Here is a 26193-nt window from a genome sequence, read left to right as displayed (position 1 = left end):
TAATATACACAAACATATATGAATTATGTATCTTTATATTTTTATTAATTAATTAATTATTTAAGTATTTATTTATTTTGATTCTAATCCCTATTTACTACCAAATATTCAAATCTTATTAGATTTGATAGGAGTTACATTCATTTGAGCCAAATAAAAAAAAAAAGTAAAAAATTTTAATAATAAATAAATTCAATATAATTGGCAAATATTTGTTAGTTGTCATGATAATATTTGAGGCCATCTCTCTCCTATTTGTGTTTTGGTTTTTTTGTTTAACTCTCTTTTCATTTCAATAGTTAACAAAAGCTATTTATTTAGTGCCAAATGATCTATATTTCAAGTGTGTAAAATGTTTGAAAGTGAAGAGAGCCTAGTGATATTATTATCAAGGGTATAAATCCAAGATGTCATATACCTATGAATATGAAAACGTTTAAAAGGATAATATCACACTTTTTAAATTATATTCGCACCGAAACAAAAAATTTGAAATGAATTCTCAAAATTGAGTCCGTACTTGAACAAAATATAAAAATGAATATATAACGAATATCGATGCACATAGGTAATGTAACGTACAATATGACGGTCTTTAATAAATGCATTTAATAATTCAACTCATGTATTTAAAGAAAGTAGTTTCAAACTTTCCAGGTAATCGTTTGCTAGTCATAACAATTTATTGCTACCAGATTTACTTAATGCAATCCCAACTTATTCCATTATCATTAACTAAAGCATTAGATTTACCAAAAAAAAATTTAACTAAAGCATTAGCCTAACCACAAATTGTTGAGTTTCAGTGATCTTCTAACTGATTAGGAAAGGAAAGGAAAGGAAAACAATGAAGAAAAAAAACCAATGCAATAGCCAAAACGATGCAGAATAGCAATCAAGTTCACAAAACAAATGGAAGCTTTCCATTCATTGATACAACATATTACAATATATTACATGAATCAAAACCAGAGAGAGAACCATAACTAGGCTTCTTCAACTACAAACCAAAACAAACAAGAAAAATAACATAACTGTAATAACACACAGAAAGAAGGGTTCTTGTTCTTAAGCTTTGCGGGCATACTTGCGCATCCAAACTTGCTTTCCTTTAACCATAAACTTTGCTTTCTCCATGCCCCTTAGAGCCAAGTCAACAATTGCTGGGGAGGTGAAGACGATCAGGGCAAACAGTGACTGCTCATTGGGCTTCACCGGCTGCATAGTGATGGACTCCACACAGTGGCCAAACATCCTGTAGAAGTGACTCCTAAGCTCCCATTCGAAAACAGGGTAGCCCCTAGAAAAAGTAGCAAATACAGTCCGGTTTTCTTTCGGTTCCTCCATGTGCAAAGGAGGCACCGCTGACTGAGAGGAGTCGCCTGTGAGTTTGAGCCCTCCAAACCTTTGTATCGTGGGATCCACGGGAGGCACCACTGACTGAGATGACTCACCTGTGAGTCTGATTCCTCCAAACCTCGATATCATGGAATCCATCGGAGGCACTACTGACCTTGATGACTCACCTGTGCATGTGAGCCCTCCAAATCTTGGCATCATGGGCTCGACAGGTGGAATCATCACCATTTGAGTTTTGAGCGCCCGCCGTTCAGTGTTTCTAGTCATGGCCATTTCCATGAGATCGTCTAATACCTTGACACAAACATTCTCCACAACACTTCTAACCCCAAGGTATGCCTGGGACCGATTTTCATGGAAGAACTTAAGAGACAACTGCTCTCCCAAGACACTTTGACTCAGTGAAATCTCACTTGCATCAGAAGAAGACAGATACGTGGCGTCTGTGATGCATCTAAGGCAAGCCAAAGCTTCATCAGCAAGTCCATTGATCGATTTTATGGAAGACAACAAGATGTTTGGCACAACATCATCGAGTACATCCAGTTCCAACCAAATCCATAAGGCAATCGCATTCACAGATACCTTAGGATCACGCTCAAGCTCAAAAACAAGGATTGAATAAAGTTCTCTGTCCATTGAATGAAAAAGCTTCAGCATCTCGACAGGAACATCAGGATAGGCAGGATCCATTGCAAAATATGTTCTTAGTTGGGAAGACCTGTTCACATGAAATTCACACCATGAGCCTGCCGGTAATCTCCCAAAATGACAAGAAACAGTAAAAGATGAGAAAAAAAAGGTAGGAAGATATGAAGCATGCCAAACCAACCAAAGAGACTCTTGACTGTTAACAATAAACCTAAATAATATAGCCTGGCAAAGAATCATAACTAGGAGCACAAAAACTAGAAATCGATGAAACAAAGTAACACACAAATTTCATCCAAGTTATAGCTAATACAACAGCCAGATGCCAAACGGCCAAATGACGGTGCCGAAATGCTCAATCAAAAAGGAGGCAGAGAATGTAGCTTCTCAGCCCGATGAAGGAGAACCACAGATGAAGGAGAATTATTAGTTTACCTTGAAAAGAAAATGAGAAATATGAAGGAAAAGGAGCAACCTTTAGAGAAGGACGTCTTCCTTAAGACTTCATCTATGCAATGCACTTCTCCACTGGCTTGATTTATAGGCGCTTTAACACTGCCACGCACCTCAAGTGTGAGAAAGTGGCCTTTTGTTCAACCAATGATATACCGAAACGTATATAGGGAGTTATTATAATTTTGAAAAGGGAAAAATTCATTTTTAGTTCCTCAATTGTTGCTTCCTATCCGTTTTAGTTCCTAACTTTTTACCGTTGCAATATACTCCCCTAACTCTTCAAAAAACTTGCAGTTTTAACCCCTAGAGCAACAAAACTATTAAATTCTATTAAAATTTTACTTAGTACATGGTATTTTAGTACTTTTTATGTTTCTTCTTTAGTCTTGATATTTTATTTGTAAAATAAAAAAACTTGATTTTAACAGCTTCGTGTAGGAAAAATAGGGACAATGTACCACAATTGAAGAGGAAAAATTTTAGGAAAGAAAGTTGTCAATTCATTATTTTGTAGATGAAATACCAAAACTGAACAATTTATAAAGAATAAAGATAATAAAATTTTAAAATACCCATGTACTAAAATAAAATTTTAATAGAGCTTAATATTTTTGTTTTTTCGGAGGTTAAAATTGCAATGATAAAATGTTAGGGACTAAAACAACTACTAAGGAACAATTGAAGGACAAAAAATGCATTTTTCCCTTTTGAAAATATTCAAAAAGTAACAATTTCTAGTAGGTTGAAGTTAATATTTTTAGATACCTTTCCTCGGATACCACGGTATACAGTCATAATTTTTCAGTTCTTGTTGACTTAAAATATGGGCCTTCAAAAACCGCAGCCCTCCAAACCATGATACAAAGGTTTTATATTCATTTGCCATTTCAAAGACTCCAAAAGTTGCTATATCACAATATGTTTTTGCGTTTTTGAGCATTATAAGCTACTAGTTAAGTACTGAAGCTTTAGTTCACTGCTAGGTGTTTTAACCTTTGCACAATGGGGGGCTAAGTGAATTCTTGTCAATTAAAAGAAACTACTCTTATTACCAGTTAAATTGAACACCAGTCACACCACACAACAACCTAATAAATTATGTTTGCATATATGAAATAATTTTAGATAGGTTTGACAAAAAAGGAATAATTTAATTTAAAATGGATCTTTGAAATAATTAATCACCATGCAATCCTTTCACTGTTATTATTACCTTATTCTGACACTGCTAAGTGTTGATTAATTAGTTCAGTGTCCTGCCTGTACATAGTCTAATAGATTTGCTTATGCAATATAAATACATAATCATCCACTAACAGGAAAAAGTATGCTCTTGCTGTATCATAGAGATTCTGTAAGCATTTCTTCCTTTTTTTTAGTTCATCTAATATTCATCACAAGACTTGCTGTTTGTATTATTCTATAGATAAATTTTGCGTCCACTTTGAATTTTGTGAACATAGCTAATACACCGTCTGTCATGGTTTATATGTCCTATTTACTATTTATAGGTCATATCTTCTTTCTTCACTATTTTTCCTTATGAATCTATATACTTGTATAGCCATCTATTAAAAAAGTATTTGTTTACACAGAATCAACCTTCCAAATTGTGCTCTTATATATCTAATTTTCTCTTTAATTGGACTTGATCCCAAAAATGGAGCTTGAATACACTCAAATCAAGCCAAATCATGTTTTCCTTGATTTGAATTGCTTGCTATCCTAATGCTTTTAAGTGATAATTTTAAATGTTAGATATTCTTAAAATAAATAACAATCACAACTCAAAAGTATCAGAAAATGGTGAAAAGAGAAGCCTAATTCACCAGGTCTTAAGTGGTGCATTCTTAGAAAGTTAAATGTGGACTAAGAGAAGCCTTTATCACCCCCTCTATTTTTCCCTGCTGTAATCTCTAATTTTGATTTTACAAATAAACCTCATACACTTACTGGCAGTTATTTACTGTTGGGAATGCAGTAAGAAGGTGAATATTCAAAACTAGCAATAAACTATATTATGGAGAAAAAAAATAGAAAGAAATCATTCCAAGGCACCATCTGCTAGGTTTAAATCCCATACCTTAAATGATCTTGTTCTGGCAATCGATAGTCCAGTTCTCAACCCAGTCAACCACTGCCACCATTTCCTGTCTTTTTTTCTTTTTAGCAGAGCCACACATCCTGTCTTTTTGGAAAAGGTAACTTCTGCTTACAATGCTTTTCAGTTTCAATAGCTTAAGTATCTCTACCATTGTAAAATCGAGTTGATACACAGTCCAAGCCACCAATTGAGTTGAATAATTAAACAGAACTGTCAACCTCCCGGAAGTTTAATAGAAAGCACCAACTTTATGGGGCCAAGAATCAGACTATTGTAAGATTGTAACAAGACTTTCAACAATAATAACCAGGTCTCCTCTCTGCAAGGAGGAGAAAACAATAGTTTAACCACCATTGAATATGACAAGACAAAAATTGCACTCTAGTAACAAAGAGAGTACATATATCCTGCAAAGCTGGGAAAGATTGTCTGAGGTATGCTGGGGGTTATAAGTTATAACACACCTATACTTTATTACTTCTTCACAAGCCCAAAAAATATAAGCAAACATCACTTCTAACTTTCATATTCGGCAAACAATATCAGGAATTGCATTGGTCAGAGCAAATTGAGGTAAAAAGAAGTAAAGTCTAATGCACTATAGAGCACCTAAAACAGAAAAACTAAAGGTTAAACACTTTATATAGATGAGTACATACTGAAAATGCCATTGAGCAAAAACCAAAGGGAGCAACAGCACTGCTTACATATATTCCCATCACCATGAACATTTATATGAAATAAGGTTAATAAGATGACAGAAAATTAAGCTACACTTAATGTATCTTATCTATTCCTTTATGTTGGTTATGCTAGGAATTGGAGCTGCATCACCTTGCAGATCAGACGAGGATAAAGATTGCCATGTTGTGATCTTCTGTTCGGGTGTTGATGAGGAGCACTCATTCCTAGACCTTTGTATTCGAGAAGGCAGAGGAGGAAGAGAGAAACCAGGCAACGATGGATTTGAGTTGATAGTTGCAGCAAGAGAGCTTGTAGAATTGGTAGGTTTCTTGTAAATCCCACAACTGTGCTGGTAACTACTATTGATGCCGAAGCGATTATTAAAAGCAAGCAAGTTTTTGCGTTTTCTTGAGTATGCATTCTCTGGCTTGACAATATCTTTGAGAGAGGAACATGAAGATATATCTGAGAGTCTGGTAAAAGATTTGGATTTACCATCATAGAATTTTGATAGACCTCTCCTGAAAATGGAAAGCAGGAAATATGAGGACTATGAAGCAAGCATAACACTATATTAAAGCATTAAACATTAACTAGTAAAAGAAAATTTCATTACATGTGAAAGATACAAGGAAATGTCCAATGGTTTCAACTTCAATATATCCAAGCAGAGAAATAAGCAGTAGTGAAGCTTGCAGCATTTTAGAAAATATCAGGTTCCTTTTGCATGATCACATGTGGACCAAATATCTGGATATATCTTTTTATCATATAATTATATATCCACTGGACCATCACCTAAGAAGATTATCCAAATGTCAGAAAGAAAATACTCCAGGACCTTTCACTAATGACACTTATGGACCTTCTAGAAATGCAAGTCATTTTTCATATTCTTCTTGTCATCAGAATAATTGTAATTTAGACTTCACTTGAGTTCAGGAATAGTAGGTCATGCAAATACAAAAATGATCATAATCTTTTTATTTTTGTAGTTCGTCTTTCTGTTGGCCATGATCTATGGCATGCACTGAACATAAATTGTATAATGAAACTTTTGTAGGTTTTTGGCCAGTATTTATCTTTCAAATCCAGTACACTCTTGATTGCCAATCCCTTTTTATTGTGTAACATTTATGATAAAATCTGCAAGTTATAAATCGATTTCTTGAAGATGCAATACACACCACAAGAAAACATTAACATATCTAATTTAGATTCTAATGAAGTAAGCTCATAATTTCGACCCTTTACAGTCACTCTAACATTATTCAAGACAACACAAGCATCTATTTCTTAATCCACACCATACCGAATGCAGAAATGAATAATCAATAGTTAACATACATAAAAAGACTGCACAAAGTCCTAATAAGGTGGTAAGAAGAAACTTCAACATTTAACTGCAATTAAATGATGCGCATATAACTAACACGGAAACCTAACCGTAACATCAAATTTACTGGCAAAAGTAGTGTTCAAAGGTATGTACTTAGATTTTAACCAATAAAACTACACTATCAAACTATAAAATTAACAGCAATAATCACATGGCAATACATATTATATGCAAATTTGAAGAAACAAAATCATACGTACTTCAACGGCAAAGCCTCCTCCAAGTCCTCCAAATTGCCGAGAGCACCATCTTTCGCCGAGCTCTGCACTTCCGCACCATCGCCGTCAGCATCACCACCGGCTGCAGACTCGTCGCTGTTCCTCCCAATAGACGAAGAGGACGACAAAGAACTGCCGCCATCATCGTTCTCCACAATGGCCTCCCCACGCTGTCCTCCGACGGAGAACTCTGGCGATTTGTGCATCGGAATACGCGTCATTCCGGCGACGAATTCCGGCAATACGGCCCGACGATCCTCGGAACTGTTCGCCCCCAACGCAATCGGCATATACAAGGCGTATATGCATATATAGAGATATATATTATTAGAAGCTCTAGTGCTCATTTGAATATGAAGACGGAGAAAAGAGCTGCGCCAGTATATATAGCCACGTACGGAGAGAGGAACAACAAGTATACTCATTCAGAGAATTTAATGTATATTTCCTAAATGCGGGATTTTATGGTAGGTAAAGCTGTAAAGGTCCAATGTATTTAAACCAATTTAATTATTGTTTTTCAATCAACACAATTATTTTAGCAAAAGAAGAACAAAAATCAAAGATTAATTATATTCAAACTTCTATGTTTTAGCAATCGAATTTCAAATGTTATAATCACATTTAATTATATTAATCGACACTAAATTAACTCGTGTTAGTTTAAGTATTAGCTTGGTAGCTATAATTAATTAGGTAGCATGAATTTGAAAAATATTCCTCACTATTACTTCTTCCTGAAGTGAATTTAGTCTTAAAGTGGTAACGTCTTTGGGAACGTTTCTATTTTTTTTTTTTTTTAAGTTTTATTATACTATATCAACTGCCAAAGAACTTGTGGTCTAGTGTCACCCGGTTGCACTTCGCATGAGAGGGGTGGGTTCGAGTCTCAGTTAAGGTGATATTGACTCTTAGCGACCAGGGTTATTTCGTTCAAAATGATGTTGTTTTAAGTGAAATAACCCATTAAAAAAAGAACTGTGTTAACAGTTAAGAATTGATGGGTACCAAGTGAGAATAAAAAATTATAAAGACCCAAATTGTAATTAGTTGATCGAAATTTAAAACTCAATGCCTTCCAATAACCACAATAGTTTGTCTCCTATGAAAATATGTAATATCATATATGTGATTCACGAGAACGTGAGACTTGTAAGATTTTTAGAAATAATTGTTAATTCATTTTTGTCACGTTTATAAAATATTATATACAAAATTCGTTAAAGTATCAAATTATCTATATATTGTCATGTAATATAATTTGATATTAAATGCATCCCACAGGATTCATTGTTTATTGCACATATATATGTACTTGAGTGCATCTGTAGTAGATTGTACTGGGGACCTAGTCAAAATGTAATGCAAAATTTCCAAAAATTTATTGCAAAGTTAGTTGTCCAAACCTAATACTAATACTAAGTTGATGCTACAAAAATCAAGTTAGAAATTAACATTATATTGTCTTGTCTTGCCAACCAGGCAAAGTTAAAACAATTTGTTCATTCATAAGCCAATATAAGAGCATCCTATCAATTGGAGATATTTCACGATTTTTATAGGAGTTTTTTGTAAGTGTGATTTGGAAAGAGAAAATGAATGGGATGAAAAATAAATAAATAAATATAATTTAAAAAAAAAAAAAAACAATGTCACTTGAGCGTGCAGTTGGGCAGCTGCTGTGCGCATAAACAACCCTAAATCCTGCCAAGTTACTGTAGTATGAACTCCAAATAGCAGATGATCCCCAAACTTTCTCTTTCCTTCTATGTGGCAAATTTCTGACATGATCCTTTGAAAGATCCACTGATAATGTTGCTCTAATGCCCGTGCCATGTTATTCTCTTTCCGCTCATTATGTCTACACTTACAATTATTGCAACAAGGTACTTCACTACCCTCAAGTTTGTAATGTGGTTCTTGTTCCCTTTTTGGAAACCACGGTCCATTATTATTTGCTAGCTCCCTGTCTGTCCATTGTAGCTCTCCATATGACGCAATGCAAATACCCTATAGTTTATCTTGTTCTAGAAACCCCTCCATGCCATTTGTAATCTGACTGGGGTCAGGCCAAGTACCATGTGTGCATGCTTTGAAGTTCAGATTCTTCATCTCTAAGTAATCTAGCTAAGGGTAGTTCTTGTTGACATCCATATAGTTTAATTTCACAATGGAAATTTGTTACAATGTATGTATTTATGTGTATATATATATCAAGTTTATGTTTAGGTGAGAACCTACATTATTGTATTGTATGAATCTAAGAACCTGTGCAGAGCCTTAGCTTGATGTTGCATCATCCAACCACCCACAACATGGTGCACGGAAAAAGTCAACCCAAAATGCAGCACACAACGTGATGTGTGCATTGTGTTTGCAGTTCACTACGCGTGCATTGTGTTATAGTCTTATAGATGACATGCACCGTCCACTAATCTAGATAAAGGGCTTAAATTGATTCTCAAATTCACATGTGAATATAGATTCTCATATGAACCCCCCCTCCCCCCTTCCTCTCTCTCTCTCTCTCTATATATATATATATATATATATTGTTGAAGTTTAAATTTACCAATGTTGCAAGCACTTTTCCATATTTCACATCACTCTTACCACAGAGGAAAATTGTCAATTATGTCAAACCGCTTGTTCTTGACATTAATCGATATAACATAGTAATGGTGTGCATACACTATATATAGGAAAGGAGAATTGCATTAAAGCATGCAGCGCATTAGTGATTTGTAAGTATTGTATCATTAAGTTCGATATCTATCAAATTTAGTAACAATAACTCACCAAATCTATTTCTTTTACATTTATACATTGAGTTTTTTTTTTTCTACATCTACATCAAGCCTCTCTTAGAACCTTTCCGATCTTGTTGCTTTTTCACCTTTTGGGTCAACAACTATGTAAGCTGCAAGAAATAGTTATTCAATATGCTATTTTTGTAGTTTAGTACTTTATATATTACACTTGTTTTAAGTAATTACTTACACATGAATGTATGTGGAGGCGAAAGATATGCATGGTGAGTTGCTATTCCTTGCTTCTTTGTCATTCAAAATTGTTGCATATACCCCTACCGCATACAACTACTCTCACTACTTTGTTATTCTTGAGTGTGCCTTCATTTTTATGGTTTAATATGAATGATAAATCTAAAAATTTAATAGTAGTGTCTCAAGGGACTTACATATCTGGATTCTCATTAGTATCCATTTTGCAATCATTTTTTAGTTGGTGTCCACACATTGTTTACCTCAATATGCCTTAACAGAAATGGGGATCTAAAAGGGTTTGCTGGTTTAATTGGCCTTCTTTTCTTCAATTATATTGTAGGTGTTGTTCTTGTTGGTCTTCTACTATTTTTAAAATTTGTGGTGGAATTATTAAAATTGGTGTACACGGAAGATTTTAACTGCTAGTACAAGCAAGGGCAGAGCCAGAAATTTCATCCAAGGGAGGCGAAATATGAGATATTTTGGAAGAGAAAATTAACCTCTTGACCTCAACTGCAACACATACATACTTAACCATCTAAACTGTTTCATCTTTAAGTAACTTATATTTATATTATTTACTTATATCATGATAGGGATTATGTCCCGATGTACCCTCCGGTCTATTTCCTTTGACCGGTATTCTCTTTCCCGATCAGTTTGACCGATCTATCCGGTTAGATTATGTACGGTTGGGGTCAAACCCGATTAAGCTCTAGAGCTCAATATGATCGGGTGCCCGACCTTCTTTGGACGTCCCCCTTGGAGTGTGGACCCTTTGATTTCACGCCACTTGGCTCCTGAGTACGGGACCCACTTTTAGACCGGTGAATGCTCGCCACGCGTCCGCCATGCCGCCAGCCCAGTACCTGTCCCTTAGCGGCCTATATATACTGCATTTAATGCAACAAAGTGGACTTTTGGCTGTTTCTGATATATTATAGTCAAAGAGACTGGAAACCTCTGACTCACTATCATGTTGACCAGACTCTCTTAGGGTATAACACCTTGTACTCGATTTCTTCATTAATAAAGGAGTATTTTGCTTGTATACGCGTATTTTACTCTATCATTTTGGCATTGTCCGTGGGGACCGTCACGACAAGCCCAACCTCTGTGCTCGTGTACCAGTCCTCCACGATGTACCCGTATATGGATTTTTTCAACGATCCTGAGCAGGATGCAAACTCCAATCTCCGGTCACGCCTCAGTTCACGCTTTGAGCCGAACAATATGGTTGGGATGCCACCTCCCGACCCAGTCAACATTATCTAACAACTCCAAGCTTTCCCTATACCCGTAGGTCCAATTCCTTATCAGTACCCCATGTACCCGGTGGACCCCGCCATATATGCAATGGTAGCCCAATTCTCCGCGCTTTTACTTACAACCATTCGCTCAGTCGTTCCCATTTCAACCGGCACAGCCTGTGCAATTGACGCACCCCCAGGCCCCACAACCCGAAACTTCGACTCCGCTCCCGAGCTCCGGAGGGTTCAATCAGAAAGACGAGCCCAGTCTTCCCGTCCACAGGCTCCTGATCCAGCCCGCCGCTCGGCACTCTCTCGACTTAGTGTCTCGAGGGCCTCCTGCCTTGTTGATCGCGGGGAGCGGCCAAAGGCGAGCGCGTTTGCTCAAATCAATCCGACGGTCCGAAGGAGGCCTGGTCTAGTTGAAGAAGGCCAAATGTCTTTGGATTTACTGATTGCACCAAGCGACGGGGATTCTAGTGAGGCCAGTTCCACTAATTCCCGGCGTCGAGGAGACCAGACCCAAGCTCAAAGCACTGGTCTCTCCAGAGGGATCCTTGATCAAGTTAGGGAAGAGTTCAACCGTTGGAAGCGAGAGCAAAACGAATACCATCCATCTGATCGAGCTAGCAATTTGATGAGAACCCCCCTTTACCCAAGATATTATGGATCAATATTACCCGATTGATCTAAGAATCCCTAGTGACAAAGATTACAACGGCCGAATAGACCCTGAGCACTGACAACACTTGCGTGCATAGGGTGAAATGTCAAAAGATATTTGTATGATAAAACGGAAAGTCTGTGACTCCCCGAGTGTCGGTCTCGAAGGAGGGACGTGGAGGTATGTCAAACATTCGGGAGTTTACTTGATTGGATCATGCATAGGACTTGAGTGTGGTGAAGGGTGGAATTGCAAGTGTGAGTGTATTTCATTGGTTGGTTTGAGTGCAAAAGAGTAGTAAAGTAAAACTGATTTTGGGAATATGTAAAAGGGGTAGGGATTGGATAGTGTTCATGAATATTGCATAGTGAGAGTGCAAGGTCATGGATTAGGATTGCTAGGATATTGGCTATTCAAGAGTGTGTTGTCTTAGTCCTTTTCCACCTTGTGTACTAAGGCTTCTTTGACTTAGGAGTGCCTTCAAGCATCCAAAGTTCTAAGAGGAATTTTATCAAACACTTAAGCTACACACTATCCTACTATTCTTAAGAAGTCCATAGGAACTTTGATTGCGTAAAGCTTTAAATCCTAACTCTAATCAAAGACATGAAAGAGTCAAGAACTCAATCTCTCATCTAGATTGGCCAAATCCAAACAAGATCTCATCAAAACAACAATCAAAAGACAAGAATAGATAATCCATCAACACAAACTCATAGATCCAAGATATAGAAATAAGATCATCACAAAAGCAATATTCAATCACACAATCCAAATCCCTAGACTAAATTAGCTACTCATGATATGAAATGCAAGCAAAAGCTAATTTAATCTAAGAATAAGATTACTAAAATTATAGAAATGAAATAGAGATCACCTAGAGAGAAGAAGATCTTCAATCCAAGCTTGCTGTCTTCTACAATGGAGATTGATCTAATCTAGAAACTAGGAAAAAATGGAGAAAGTTCTCCAAAGGAAAAACTAAGAAAAGGGAAAACTAAAATTCTGGAATCCTCCTCTGGAAATTCATCAAAGGGGTTTAAATAGTCTCCGAAATGACAACCCTAGCTGAAATTCGCGCAACACGCCTCCACGCCTCTCACACGCGTGTGAGTGTGCGTGGGGAGCTTCTGGAAAGTTTCCACGCTTGCTCACACGCGTGTGGCCTTCCAGATTGGTCCTCCGGGGCTCCACTTTTGCCTGGTTTGCTTTTTAAGCTCATTTTTTGGTCCTATTTGCTCCCGGGGCTCCTGTTTTACTTCTTTTAAGCTATAAGTAGCTTCTGTGCATCAGTTAGTGATTTTCAAACATTTACGCACATAATTTACCAAATAAGGATGCTATAGACGCGATAAAACACCCTAAAATGTGCCTGAAATAAGGGTATCTCGGAGTCTTATCAAATTTTCCACACTTTGCTTCTTGTTTGTCCTCAAGCAAGACATTTTACTCTCCAAGCATATAAGTCTCCGAGATACTCTCCCATGCAAAATAAAGCTTTTGGCAAGTCAAAATAATGGGTGTCTAAGACTGTTGAAACGGGGGAAATCATTTGTGTTATCTATAAAGGATTTTGGTAAGATGTCAGCAACTCAAGAAATATTTTCGTGAAATAAAAACCTTTCGTAGATAAAACAAATAAAACAAGGGATCACACTTCTCGCACCATACGCAAGCATGCATTTCCAAAGTTTCGGTTCACCTTTTATTTAAATAGGGACTCTAGCCGATCCCACTAGTGGGAACGATGTGCACTAGCTAATCAACTTTCCATCATTATACGCCAAAGCCCAATGTAAATGTAAATGAGGGTAGGGGCATGGACCACTCACCGCTTTTGGCTTAGCGCGGTCCCTCTTTCTTCTCACTTCCTAGGATAACGTCATCGAGCCACCCGACTTCACATGGAGATCCATGCTTTTTCGAAGGTCAGTGCAATGGGTACTCGAATCCTAGCAAAGCGGCTCACCTCAGCTCTATTTTCTCAATTCTTGGGATCTTTTTATGTGAACAACCGACTCTAGATAAAGCTTTTTGCTTACCGAAGACTATGATTTGGACACAACCCAACGAATTGGCTTCCCTCAATTTTTTAAACTCTTTTGGTGCTTGGCCTTTTGCCTTTTCGACTTCTCCTCGTGTCAACCCCTCATGCCTTTTTCTATTTAATGTTCAAGGGTTTTGTTTTCTCATTAAGCTCACCATTAGGCTCACCTTTTGCCCCATGCCCTACCAAGGTTAGTTCAATTCCGGGCCTCGCTAGTTTTATCTTTCTCAAATTAAAGAGTGCACACTCCCACTTCGAGAGATCCTTGACTAAGGTCCTACGTAAATAAGAGGTGAACATCATGCAAGCAGGCAAGAATATAAACTTATTTGGCTCTAAACTCTCTCATGGGTGCGAAAAGTAACTTCCTCAAAGATATTTCGAGAGTAAAAATTTTTGGGCATCTAGTCAAAATTCTCCCTAGATAACACAAATAATAACTCTCTTTTCAAAACTGCAAATGCACCCGCTTATCATTCCCAAGAGCTTCAACTTCTAATATTAAGCATGTAAGCATGTAAAGCACAAAGTGCGTCCTTTCCACACTTTAGAGTAAACATCGTCCTCGATGTTTCTATACGTACAGGGTAAAGGAACGAAACAGGGATTCTAAGGATAGACAATTAAAAATCCCTTTCCACACTTTGGAAATTGCTCTGGGATAAAGGGTATGCATTAAACGATCCTATTAATCATGGTAAACTTAAGTATACTCATACACAAAACTATAAAGAAAATATTTCCACACTTTAAAGATCAAAACGGGGCTTAAAATTAGAAAAGGGATAAGAGGATAAACCAAGTATGCATCCCTCTTTCCACACTTTANCAAGATCTCATCAAAACAACAATCAAAAGACAAGAATAGATAATCCATCAACACAAACTCATAGATCCAAGATATAGAAATAAGATCATCACAAAAGCAATATTCAATCACACAATCCAAATCCCTAGACTAAATTAGCTACTCATGATATGAAATGCAAGCAAAAGCTAATTTAATCTAAGAATAAGATTACTAAAATTATAGAAATGAAATAGAGATCACCTAGAGAGAAGAAGATCTTCAATCCAAGCTTGCTGTCTTCTACAATGGAGATTGATCTAATCTAGAAACTAGGAAAAAATGGAGAAAGTTCTCCAAAGGAAAAACTAAGAAAAGGGAAAACTAAAATTCTGGAATCCTCCTCTGGAAATTCATCAAAGGGGTTTAAATAGTCTCCGAAATGACAACCCTAGCTGAAATTCGCGCAACACGCCTCCACGCCTCTCACACGCGTGTGAGTGTGCGTGGGGAGCTTCTGGAAAGTTTCCACGCTTGCTCACACGCGTGTGGCCTTCCAGATTGGTCCTCCGGGGCTCCACTTTTGCCTGGTTTGCTTTTTAAGCTCATTTTTTGGTCCTATTTGCTCCCGGGGCTCCTGTTTTACTTCTTTTAAGCTATAAGTAGCTTCTGTGCATCAGTTAGTGATTTTCAAACATTTACGCACATAATTTACCAAATAAGGATGCTATAGACGCGATAAAACACCCTAAAATGTGCCTGAAATAAGGGTATCTCGGAGTCTTATCAAATTTTCCACACTTTGCTTCTTGTTTGTCCTCAAGCAAGACATTTTACTCTCCAAGCATATAAGTCTCCGAGATACTCTCCCATGCAAAATAAAGCTTTTGGCAAGTCAAAATAATGGGTGTCTAAGACTGTTGAAACGGGGGAAATCATTTGTGTTATCTATAAAGGATTTTGGTAAGATGTCAGCAACTCAAGAAATATTTTCGTGAAATAAAAACCTTTCGTAGATAAAACAAATAAAACAAGGGATCACACTTCTCGCACCATACGCAAGCATGCATTTCCAAAGTTTCGGTTCACCTTTTATTTAAATAGGGACTCTAGCCGATCCCACTAGTGGGAACGATGTGCACTAGCTAATCAACTTTCCATCATTATACGCCAAAGCCCAATGTAAATGTAAATGAGGGTAGGGGCATGGACCACTCACCGCTTTTGGCTTAGCGCGGTCCCTCTTTCTTCTCACTTCCTAGGATAACGTCATCGAGCCACCCGACTTCACATGGAGATCCATGCTTTTTCGAAGGTCAGTGCAATGGGTACTCGAATCCTAGCAAAGCGGCTCACCTCAGCTCTATTTTCTCAATTCTTGGGATCTTTTTATGTGAACAACCGACTCTAGATAAAGCTTTTTGCTTACCGAAGACTATGATTTGGACACAACCCAACGAATTGGCTTCCCTCAATTTTTTAAACTCTTTTGGTGCTTGGCCTTTTGCCTTTTCGACTTCTCCTCGTGTCAACCCCTCATGCCTTTTTCTATTTAATGTTCAAGGGTTTTGTTTTCTCATTAAGCTCACCATTAGGCTCACCTTTTGCCCCATGCCCTACCAAGGTTAGTTCAATTCCGGGCCTCGCTAGTTTTATCTTTCTCAAATTAAAGAGTGCACACTCCCACTTCGAGAGATCCTTGACTAAGGTCCTACGTAAATAAGAGGTGAACATCATGCAAGCAGGCAAGAATATAAACTTATTTGGCTCTAAACTCTCTCATGGGTGCGAAAAGTAACTTCCTCAAAGATATTTCGAGAGTAAAAATTTTTGGGCATCTAGTCAAAATTCTCCCTAGATAACACAAATAATAACTCTCTTTTCAAAACTGCAAATGCACCCGCTTATCATTCCCAAGAGCTTCAACTTCTAATATTAAGCATGTAAGCATGTAAAGCACAAAGTGCGTCCTTTCCACACTTTAGAGTAAACATCGTCCTCGATGTTTCTATACGTACAGGGTAAAAGAACGAAACAGGGATTCTAAGGATAGACAAATAAAAATCCCTTTCCACACTTTGGAAATTGCTCTGGGATAAAGGGTATGCATTAAACGATCCTATTAATCATGGTAAACTTAAGTATACTCATACACAAAACTATAAAGAAAATATTTCCACACTTTAAAGATCAAAACGGGGCTTAAAATTAGAAAAGGGATAAGAGGATAAACCAAGTATGCATCCCTCTTTCCACACTTTAGAGTAAACATCGTCCTCGATGTTTCTATACGTACAGGGTAAAGGAACGAAACAGGGATTCTAAGGATAGACAATTAAAAATCCCTTTCCACACTTTGGAAATTGCTCTGGGATAAAGGGTATGCATTAAACGATCCTATTAATCATGGTAAACTTAAGTATACTCATACACAAAACTATAAAGAAAATATTTCCACACTTTAGCTTCCAGCATAGGCCTGCTCCCGTTATAGATGCTCTATAAGAAATGGAGACATAACATACAAAAAGGGTTTTCGGAGTACTATTCAATTATTATAAACTGATAGAAATATAAAAGCAGAAACATAAATAATAAAGCATGTAAATAAGAAGAATTATTCAAATATAAATGCGGATAAGTAAAACAGTTGGAAATTAAATAACATAAAGCAATAAAGTAAAGTAAAGCATAGAAAAGAAACAAAAGAAATAAAAGTCGGAACCCCACGCATAGGGATCCTAATGTTCAGACGGGACCAGCAATCATAGTAACCCAAGTCACAGAACTCATAATCAAGTGTTAATCAGTCAGGACCGAGAATAGTTGAGGAAGGTATCACTCATCACCGAAGGGATGAAATTGCCTGTCGAATCGAGCTTCAAGAGCGGCAATTCTTCTATCATTATTCTCCACCGCTTGTCTCATGCGGTTGAGATCCTCGGTGTGAACATCCTGTCTTGCGGAGATGGATGTGAAATGGCCTTCCTGCCAAGTATGCTCCTCACGCCAATAGTTCATTTGTTCCTCATGTAGCTGTCTATGAAAATTTTGCGACGCGGTCCACTCCATTGGAGTTGGGCCTTGCTCCTGTGCAGCGTCTTCCTCCTCATTCTCTTCCTCGTCCTCATCATCATTATCAGAAGCATTTAAATCGGGTGCATCATCACCTCCAAGCCTTAGTTCTGCGGCAAAGAACTCTCCCACGGTAAAAGAAATTGAGCAACCATCAGATCTCTCCCCCATCAACCGGTCCAGTAGGCCCAACCCAATGCACAACTTAGAAACAAAAGGTCCAATAAACACAGTCTGAACCTTTGGCTTTAGCTGGGTCTGGAGCCATTTCCTAGCCTGAACGCCCATGTTGATACTGACATCATTCTCCATGCACCACATGTAGAATAAGTCCTGCTTGTATACCTTGTTTCTATTCGTGGTTCGTCCAGAGAGATTTATAGCAAAGGCTAATCTGATAGCCTTCAAAGCATTTCGGGTGATGAGCTTTGCCTTCAAGTTTGAAGAGTTGTATGGGGCATTGTTTGTGATGCTTCTCCAGTATCGTCTAGCAACTTCATCTGAATCAAAATCTTCTTTGAAATCTCTGAAATAAGGCATGGACACGCTTGTTGCATCATGAAAACCGAGTGTAACACCTAAAGTGTTAACAGACATACTGTAGTGGTTGCCGAAAAGAGTGAATGAAATAGACTCCCTTGCATCGTTGACTTCCCTTCTAATCTCTAGGGTCGCCAAGAATTCATAGGTGACAGGTGCATAGGTGGGTCCTCTCCACTGAAACAGATAGCGGAGCNGCCAAGAATTCATAGGTGACAGGCGCATAGGTGGGTCCTCTCCACTGAAACAGATAGCGGAGCTGTGGGTGCCTAAGGAGCATATTCACTTCTTGCAAACAACCAAATTCTCTTAAAACATTATCCTCAAAGTGACGGCCAACAGAAAGCTGCTTTCCTTTATAGTTGTCTACTGTTGCGAGTTGAATAGGTGTCAAGTGTCGTAGTGACCTTGATCCCGGCTCTTGTATAGCCTGTTGAGCTGTAGTGTGCTGCCGTGTCCTTGATCGACTCGATTCTCCTACATCATGTTTTGATTTCTTTGCAATTTCTTTCGAGCGTCCCATCCTACAAATTATAAAAATTATCATTCATGGTAATTGGCTTTGAATAAGTCACCATTATATTTGTGTAAAATTCCTTGTCAAGATAATGGATTTCAAACATATAGGGCTAAGATTCCTTGTCAAGATAATGGATTTCAAACATATAGGGCTAAGAATTTTTGTCAAGATAATGGATTTCAAACATATAGGGCTAAGAATTTCCGTCAAGATAATGGATTTCAAACATATAGGGCTAAGAATTTCCGAAAAGATAATGGATTTCAAACATATAGGGCTAAGAATTTCCGAACATTTTGCCATAGTTTCCCCTATATTTTGGACAATTTCAAGCATAAGAATATCAACAATATCATTCCATTATCACACACATGCATAAATTCATCATAAGATATATCAATTTGATAGTCAAATAAGAAGTCAACTACAAAAGTCAAGAATTTCAAAAAGTCAACTTCATCTTCTTCCCCAAATTCAAAATTAGGGTTTTGAAATTGAAAATTCAATTTGGGTAATGTAGCATGTGAAAAGTCAAATTGATGACATATAATAGTTCTATAGCAAGTTTACTCATCAATTCAAGCATCAATTTCATAATTTCAACAAGAAATTTAACAAACCCATTTGTTCATCAATGGTGTTCATACTTGAAGTTCAAGAATATACAACAATCCATCAATGTAACCATCAATAGTGAAAGAAAACATTAAAGGATAGTTCTATGAAGCATTATAACCAATTTAATCATTCAAAATCATGCAAGGCAATGTAAAATAAATTTCACATTCAAACTCTTCCAAACTCATGAATATTCAAGGATAAAGAGTCAAAAAGATGAAAGATTACCTTGATGTTGACGTTTTAATCTTCTTTGAATGGTAAAAAGTGAGAAGTATGTTCAAACCTTGAGTTTGGTTCTTCCTTGCGTGGAGAAGAGAAGAGAAAAATTGATTTTGGGAGCAAAATAAGGTGGGATGGCCGAACAAGGGTTTTAAACCCGTAGGGGCCTCCACGCCGGTCACACTCGTGTGACCGTGCGTGGGAGCTCTCTGCCTCGCTCCCACGCATGGCAACACGCGTGTGAGCGTGCGTGGGAGGCTACTGCCTCGTTCCCACGCACGGCTATACACGTGTGAGCCTCGTGTAGGTCCACTGCATCGTTTTCTTCTAATTTTGGGCCTTGCCTTCCATACCTATATCCAGTTTAAGCTCTTCCAAAGCAATTTCTAGTCTCGAATCCTACAAATTAGTCCTCAAAACATGGTTTCATATGATTGTAGCAATTTATTAGAACAAAAACATTAAAAACGAAAGCATAGCAATAATGTAAAGCATTTTATTAAAATCTTGGGTTGCCTCCCAAGTAGCGCCACGATTTACGTCATTGGCTAGACGCATTATACCTTGGTTTGAATTCAATCGAATTCCTTGGTGGTGGGTAAGAAGCATTTTGGTACCCACGTGTTTTTCCAAGTAAGCTTATCGTTCCTTCGCTTCGGTTTTGGTTTCACTTTTGATTTGACCTTTGCCATTTCATCGTCATCAGCTCCTTCTTTTGCCTTTTCCTTGTCATCATTCGTGGCTTGTCCTTCGAATCTCAGGGTAATTTCTCCTGAACTAACATCTATTCGTGCCCGACATGTAGCCAGAAATGGTCTTCCAAGAATTAAGGATTCATGGGGATCATCATCTCCCATCTTACAGACAATAAAATCGACAGGCACAAGAAATTTTCCTACTCTTACTAGAACATCTTCCGCTAAGCCTTCAGGATACCGTGTGGTTCCGTCAGCCAAACGTAGAGTCAGCCTCGTCGGTTTCAAACGTGGTAGGTTCAATTTTTCAAAAAGATTTAAAGACATGACATTGATAGAAGTACCAAGATCAGCAAGAGCGTTTCTAGGTTCCATGTTCTGTATTGAACATGGGATTAATAAAGCTCCAGGGTCACCCTTCTTTCTGGGGTTTCCCTCAAATAAAGCTCCAGGGTCACCCTTCTTTCTGGGGTTTCCCTCAGTCAAAGCTCCAGGGTCACCCTTCTTTCTGGGGTTTCCCTCAGTCAAACAAGCAGGGTCACCCTTCTTTCTGGGGTTTCCCTCAGTCAAACAAGCCGAATCACCCTTCTTTCTGGGGTTTCCCTCAGTCAAACAAGCCGAAGATTCTTTCTTTCTGGGGTTTCCCTCAGTCAAACAAGCCGAAGATTCTTCGCTTAAACATGTAATATTATCACAAATGTCATTCTTAAACAACTCACGGCATTCTTTGCTATTGAAGAATTTTCGAATAAAAGCTTTAAATTTACCTTCTCGAGCTGTTTCCTTTTCTTTTGAGCTTTTGACGTTGTCTCTTGGTAGTTCCTTTTCTTTCGGGCCTTCTTCCGAAGTGGTTTCCTCCTTGCGTTCCTTCATTGATATGGTGCATGAACTGTTTGCATTTTTTAATTCAAGATTAAGACTACAAGAGGTAGTCTTGTTTCTTTGGTCGTCTACCTTACATTGACAAGTTCCACAAATAGCATCCATTGGATCACATTTCTCATGTGTTTCTTCTTTGGCATCAATGGCGTTGACTCTCTCTTTCGGGTTGTTTTCAGTGTTGCTTGGGAGTTGTCCGTAGTGTCGATCTGACATCATCTTAAACATCTGAGAGATTTGATTCTCAATTGTCTTTAGTGTAGCCTTAGACTCTTGGCGAAGACTAGAAATTTCTTGTCTAATCTCTTGAGTAATTTCTTGTTTCAGATTTGCCCGATCATTTTTGAGTTCCATGATCGTCCTTGTAAGTCTTTCATCTACCTCATGGATGTCATCCCTTCTCTGTTGAGTAAAATCAAGTTGAGAGTCATATTGTGGCCTGAACTGGGTCATTTGATTTCCATTTCCTTAGTTTTGATTGTACATCAGTATGTTCTTGTCATTTTGTCCATATGCAGGCTTGTGTCCATAATCGTACTGTCTTTGCGCTTGATATCCATCATTGTTGTTATTGTTCCAACCCTCTCCCTGTTTCCAATTGTTGTTTGATCTTTGGTTTTGTCCATAAGCATTGAAGTTGGAGTTCCTTTGATAATCTACCGCCTTAACTTGTTCAGATGCAGACGTAGAAGTGCAAATATTGGTGTCATGAGGTCCTCCACAGATATTACAATAAAGTGCTAATGCCATGCAAGGCTTGGGTTTTCCTTCCATTTTTTCTACCATAGCCTGTAGCTTTTTGATTTCGTGATTCATTGCTTCGATTTTGGCCTCACTTGCCACTCGATTATCAACTTCATAAATTCCTCCATGATCTCCTCTTCGTTCATACCAACAGGATGTGTTTTTAGATATTCTCTCGATCAGTTCCTCAGCCTCTTGCAACGCTAGGGAGACAAAGGCACCGCTGGAGGATGAGTCAAGCGACATCTTTCCTTCATCCGTCAACCCTCCATAGAATGAGCTAATCATGTCCCATGGGTGCATCAGATCTTGTGGGCACTGCCTTTTAAGAACTTTAAATCTTCGCCAAGCCTCTCCCAAACTTTCAAGTCTTCCTTGTTTGAATTCTTGTATCAGCCTTCTAATCCTCATAGTTTTTGTAATGGGAAAGAACTCGTTCNGGGTCACCCTTCTTTCTGGGGTTTCCCTCAGTCAAACAAGCCGAAGATTCTTCGCTTAAACATGTAATATTATCACAAATGTCATTCTTAAACAACTCACGGCATTCTTTGCTATTGAAGAATTTTCGAATAAAAGCTTTAAATTTACCTTCTCGAGCTGTTTCCTTTTCTTTTGAGCTTTTGACGTTGTCTCTTGGTAGTTCCTTTTCTTTCGGGCCTTCTTCCGAAGTGGTTTCCTCCTTGCGTTCCTTCATTGATATGGTGCATGAACTGTTTGCATTTTTTAATTCAAGATTAAGACTACAAGAGGTAGTCTTGTTTCTTTGGTCGTCTACCTTACATTGACAAGTTCCACAAATAGCATCCATTGGATCACATTTCTCATGTGTTTCTTCTTTGGCATCAATGGCGTTGACTCTCTCTTTCGGGTTGTTTTCAGTGTTGCTTGGGAGTTGTCCGTAGTGTCGATCTGACATCATCTTAAACATCTGAGAGATTTGATTCTCAATTGTCTTTAGTGTAGCCTTAGACTCTTGGCGAAGACTAGAAATTTCTTGTCTAATCTCTTGAGTAATTTCTTGTTTCAGATTTGCCCGATCATTTTTGAGTTCCATGATCGTCCTTGTAAGTCTTTCATCTACCTCATGGATGTCATCCCTTCTCTGTTGAGTAAAATCAAGTTGAGAGTCATATTGTGGCCTGAACTGGGTCATTTGATTTCCATTTCCTTAGTTTTGATTGTACATCAGTATGTTCTTGTCATTTTGTCCATATGCAGGCTTGTGTCCATAATCGTACTGTCTTTGCGCTTGATATCCATCATTGTTGTTATTGTTCCAACCCTCTCCCTGTTTCCAATTGTTGTTTGATCTTTGGTTTTGTCCATAAGCATTGAAGTTGGAGTTCCTTTGATAATCTACCGCCTTAACTTGTTCAGATGCAGACGTAGAAGTGCAAATATTGGTGTCATGAGGTCCTCCACAGATATTACAATAAAGTGCTAATGCCATGCAAGGCTTGGGTTTTCCTTCCATTTTTTCTACCATAGCCTGTAGCTTTTTGATTTCGTGATTCATTGCTTCGATTTTGGCCTCACTTGCCACTCGATTATCAACTTCATAAATTCCTCCATGATCTCCTCTTCGTTCATACCAACAGGATGTGTTTTTAGATATTCTCTCGATCAGTTCCTCAGCCTCTTGCAACGCTAGGGAGACAAAGGCACCGCTGGAGGATGAGTCAAGCGACATCTTTCCTTCATCCGTCAACCCTCCATAGAATGAGCTAATCATGTCCCATGGGTGCATCAGATCTTGTGGGCACTGCCTTTTAAGAACTTTAAATCTTCGCCAAGCCTCTCCCAAACTTTCAAGTCTTCCTTGTTTGAATTCTTGTATCAGCCTTCTAATCCTCATAGTTTTTGTAATGGGAAAGAACTCGTTCATGAATTCGAGATGCAACTGTTGCCACGTTCTGAAATGATTGTCGTCTTGGCTTTCCAACCATCGTGCTGCCTCTCCTATAACTGAAAATGGAAATAATTTTAGTCGAACTATTTCCTCGCTAACGCCTTCTTGTTGATGTATGGCCGTATATATATGCCTATAATTATATCTATCTATTTATTTGTATATAAACTAGTACATAAAATTGTGTATATATATGTAGGTACAAACCAGTTCGTACATTTCAATAACAAACAAAAAAAAATTATTTTATTAATTAGGATTTGTATGTGTAATTCGTGTGTATATATATATATATATATATATATATATATATATATGTGCATATTAGAATTTTTGTTGTGATAATTGATACATGTGTATAGTATGTTCTTGTCCATAAAATTTGATCCAAGATTTTTTTTTTTTTTTTGAAAACAAATCAACCAGACAGTGGCGGAGCCAAAAATCTTCTCCAGTGGGGGCGAAAGATTAAAACTAACAAGATATTTTGAAAAAAAATGAAAAACTTAGATACCGATGCATACATAATTGTTGACTAGTGATGAAAAATCAAAATATATCAAGATAAAAATATATTTAAAATGAAATATAAACATAATAAATTTGATAAAATAGTTCAAATCAAAAACACATTATAAATCATTCACCTCGCTATTAATATTAAAAAATAAAAAATGAAAAGAACAAAGAAAAAAGAAAAAATATATATACATGGTCTGTTTCATATCATATATAGAGACCATGTACAGGGTAAAAATTTAAAAATAGTCACACTATAGGATTCGAACAATGGACTGTTTCGTATATATAAATAGAATGGCCTTACCATCTAAGCCAATTAACACTTGTTGAAATATTGGTATAACTAATATATATACTTTATATGGGGTGGGGGAGTGGGGGCAGCTTTCCCCACTGCCCCCATTGTGGCTCCGCCACTGCAACCAGATATATTAATGCAAAAACGCAGAAATAGAAACGGGAGGGACAGAGTCCCAGTACAGAATCTCATCCTGAGAAAAAGCCAGAGTGGCAAGCGTATGGGCATTAATGTTTGCTGTTCTAGAAATTAAACAAACATGACACTGATTAAATGTGGATATAGAAGACTTGCAAGATATATAAATTGTTTTATAATAAATTTTATTTTTTGTATAAGTATATATATTATGTACGTATGAGTATGTTTAAAAAAATAAATAAATAAATAAATAAATTTATATAATAGTGTATAGTATACGTAGGAGTATATATATATATATATATATATAATGTATGTATATGATTATATTATGTGTACGTGTATTTATTTTATCATTATAAGTTGTTTATATATATATATATATATATATGCCCGGATCTATCATTTTATAAGCTCGGGGCGTAATAATGAAAATGGGCCTTAAATTAAATAAGAAAAAAAATACTAATATCAAATAATTTGAAATAAAATTTATAAGTTCTTAACATTTTTGCATACACAATAATAATAATGAAAACAACTCTAGATTCTTTAGTAAATGCAAAATAATTAATAACAACATTGGTGTCTTCATAAATAAAGAATTATACTTTATAAAAATGAATAAACAATTTAAAACCAAGTAAGGTTATAGACAATCACATTGTTATTATAGATTTATAGTAAATAATAAAGTAATTATTAATAAAAATTTACAAAATAAAACTTACAAATAAGAGTAGAGCATGACATCTTAATTATTGTGATCAATAAATAAAACACATTAAAACGTGATAAATGATATTCATAACTAAATATAAAACATAATTAATTGGAAAAAATAGTTCGAATGGAAAACATATTATAAATAGACACTTCTCTATTGATATCATATTTATAGATACTTTTTCTGTTAGTTAGATCAATTCCAAGTTTTTTTAAAATTAATTTGAATACAATGACGCACAGTAGAACTTTTAAACTATATTTGACTAGATAAGTCATAACAAAGTAAATTATCTTTCAAAACAAATTTTATAACTAAATCATAAAATATGTTACATATGTATAACTCATTATAAATTTCACAAAATAACATGTTTTAAATATAAATAGTAAATTACTCGATTGAAATGGATTCAAAATTTAATATGAAGTACAAATCAATCTATATTATAAATATCACTATAATTATAGAAATGTAAAAAAATCACAAAGTTACAACTCAAAAAATACAATTAGAAATAGAAATAAATTTCAAAAATTTACAATTTTAATACTATATAACATCTCTAAATCCAAAATACAATTAGAAATAGATTTCGTAACTTACAATTTTAATACTATATAATATCTCTAAATCCCTAAATTTAAATAGATTTCGTAACTTACAATTTTAATACTAT

The 26193-nt window shown here is 36.7% G+C and overlaps 2 protein-coding genes across 3 annotated transcripts; both read right to left on the bottom strand.

Annotated features, from left to right (window-relative positions):
• Nucleotides 1-848: 848 nt before the first annotated feature.
• On the bottom strand, nucleotides 849-4867 carry LOC116019259. 2 transcript variants are annotated; one of them, XM_031259407.1, is made up of 3 exons: nucleotides 4550-4867; nucleotides 2486-2565; nucleotides 849-2080 (listed from the first exon to the last, which is right to left on the bottom strand). In XM_031259407.1, the coding sequence occupies exon 3, from the start codon at nucleotides 2050-2052 to the stop codon at nucleotides 1069-1071; it is 984 nt and encodes a 327-aa protein (XP_031115267.1). In that variant the 5' UTR covers nucleotides 2053-2080; nucleotides 2486-2565; nucleotides 4550-4867; the 3' UTR covers nucleotides 849-1068. The 2 variants fall into 2 exon arrangements, with proteins under 2 accessions (XP_031115267.1, XP_031115268.1); XM_031259408.1 differs by lacking the exon at nucleotides 2486-2565.
• A 271-nt stretch (nucleotides 4868-5138) lies between these two features.
• LOC116019260 lies at nucleotides 5139-7252 on the bottom strand. Its single transcript, XM_031259410.1, has 2 exons — nucleotides 6854-7252; nucleotides 5139-5775 (listed from the first exon to the last, which is right to left on the bottom strand). Exons 1-2 carry the CDS (start codon nucleotides 7216-7218, stop codon nucleotides 5361-5363), a joined length of 780 nt encoding a protein of 259 aa, XP_031115270.1. The 5' UTR covers nucleotides 7219-7252; the 3' UTR covers nucleotides 5139-5360.
• Between the last annotated feature and the right edge of the window lie 18941 nt (nucleotides 7253-26193).

Source organism: Ipomoea triloba, chromosome 5, assembly GCF_003576645.1.
Source record: "Ipomoea triloba cultivar NCNSP0323 chromosome 5, ASM357664v1".
Taxonomy (NCBI): domain Eukaryota; kingdom Viridiplantae; phylum Streptophyta; class Magnoliopsida; order Solanales; family Convolvulaceae; genus Ipomoea; species Ipomoea triloba.
This window is presented reverse-complemented; position numbering and strand designations above follow the sequence as displayed.

Bases quoted from the DNA above. Each gene is read 5' to 3' on its own strand.
- LOC116019259 (XM_031259407.1), bottom strand. From the start codon at position 2,052: ATGGATCCTGCCTATCCTGATGTTCCTGTCGAGATGCTGAAGCTTTTT.
- LOC116019260 (XM_031259410.1), bottom strand. From the start codon at position 7,218: ATGAGCACTAGAGCTTCTAATAATATATATCTCTATATATGCATATAC. The intron at 5,776-6,853 runs GTACGTATGATT...TTCCATTTTCAG, and splicing joins GAGGAGGCTTTGCCGTTGAA to GAGAGGTCTATCAAAATTCT.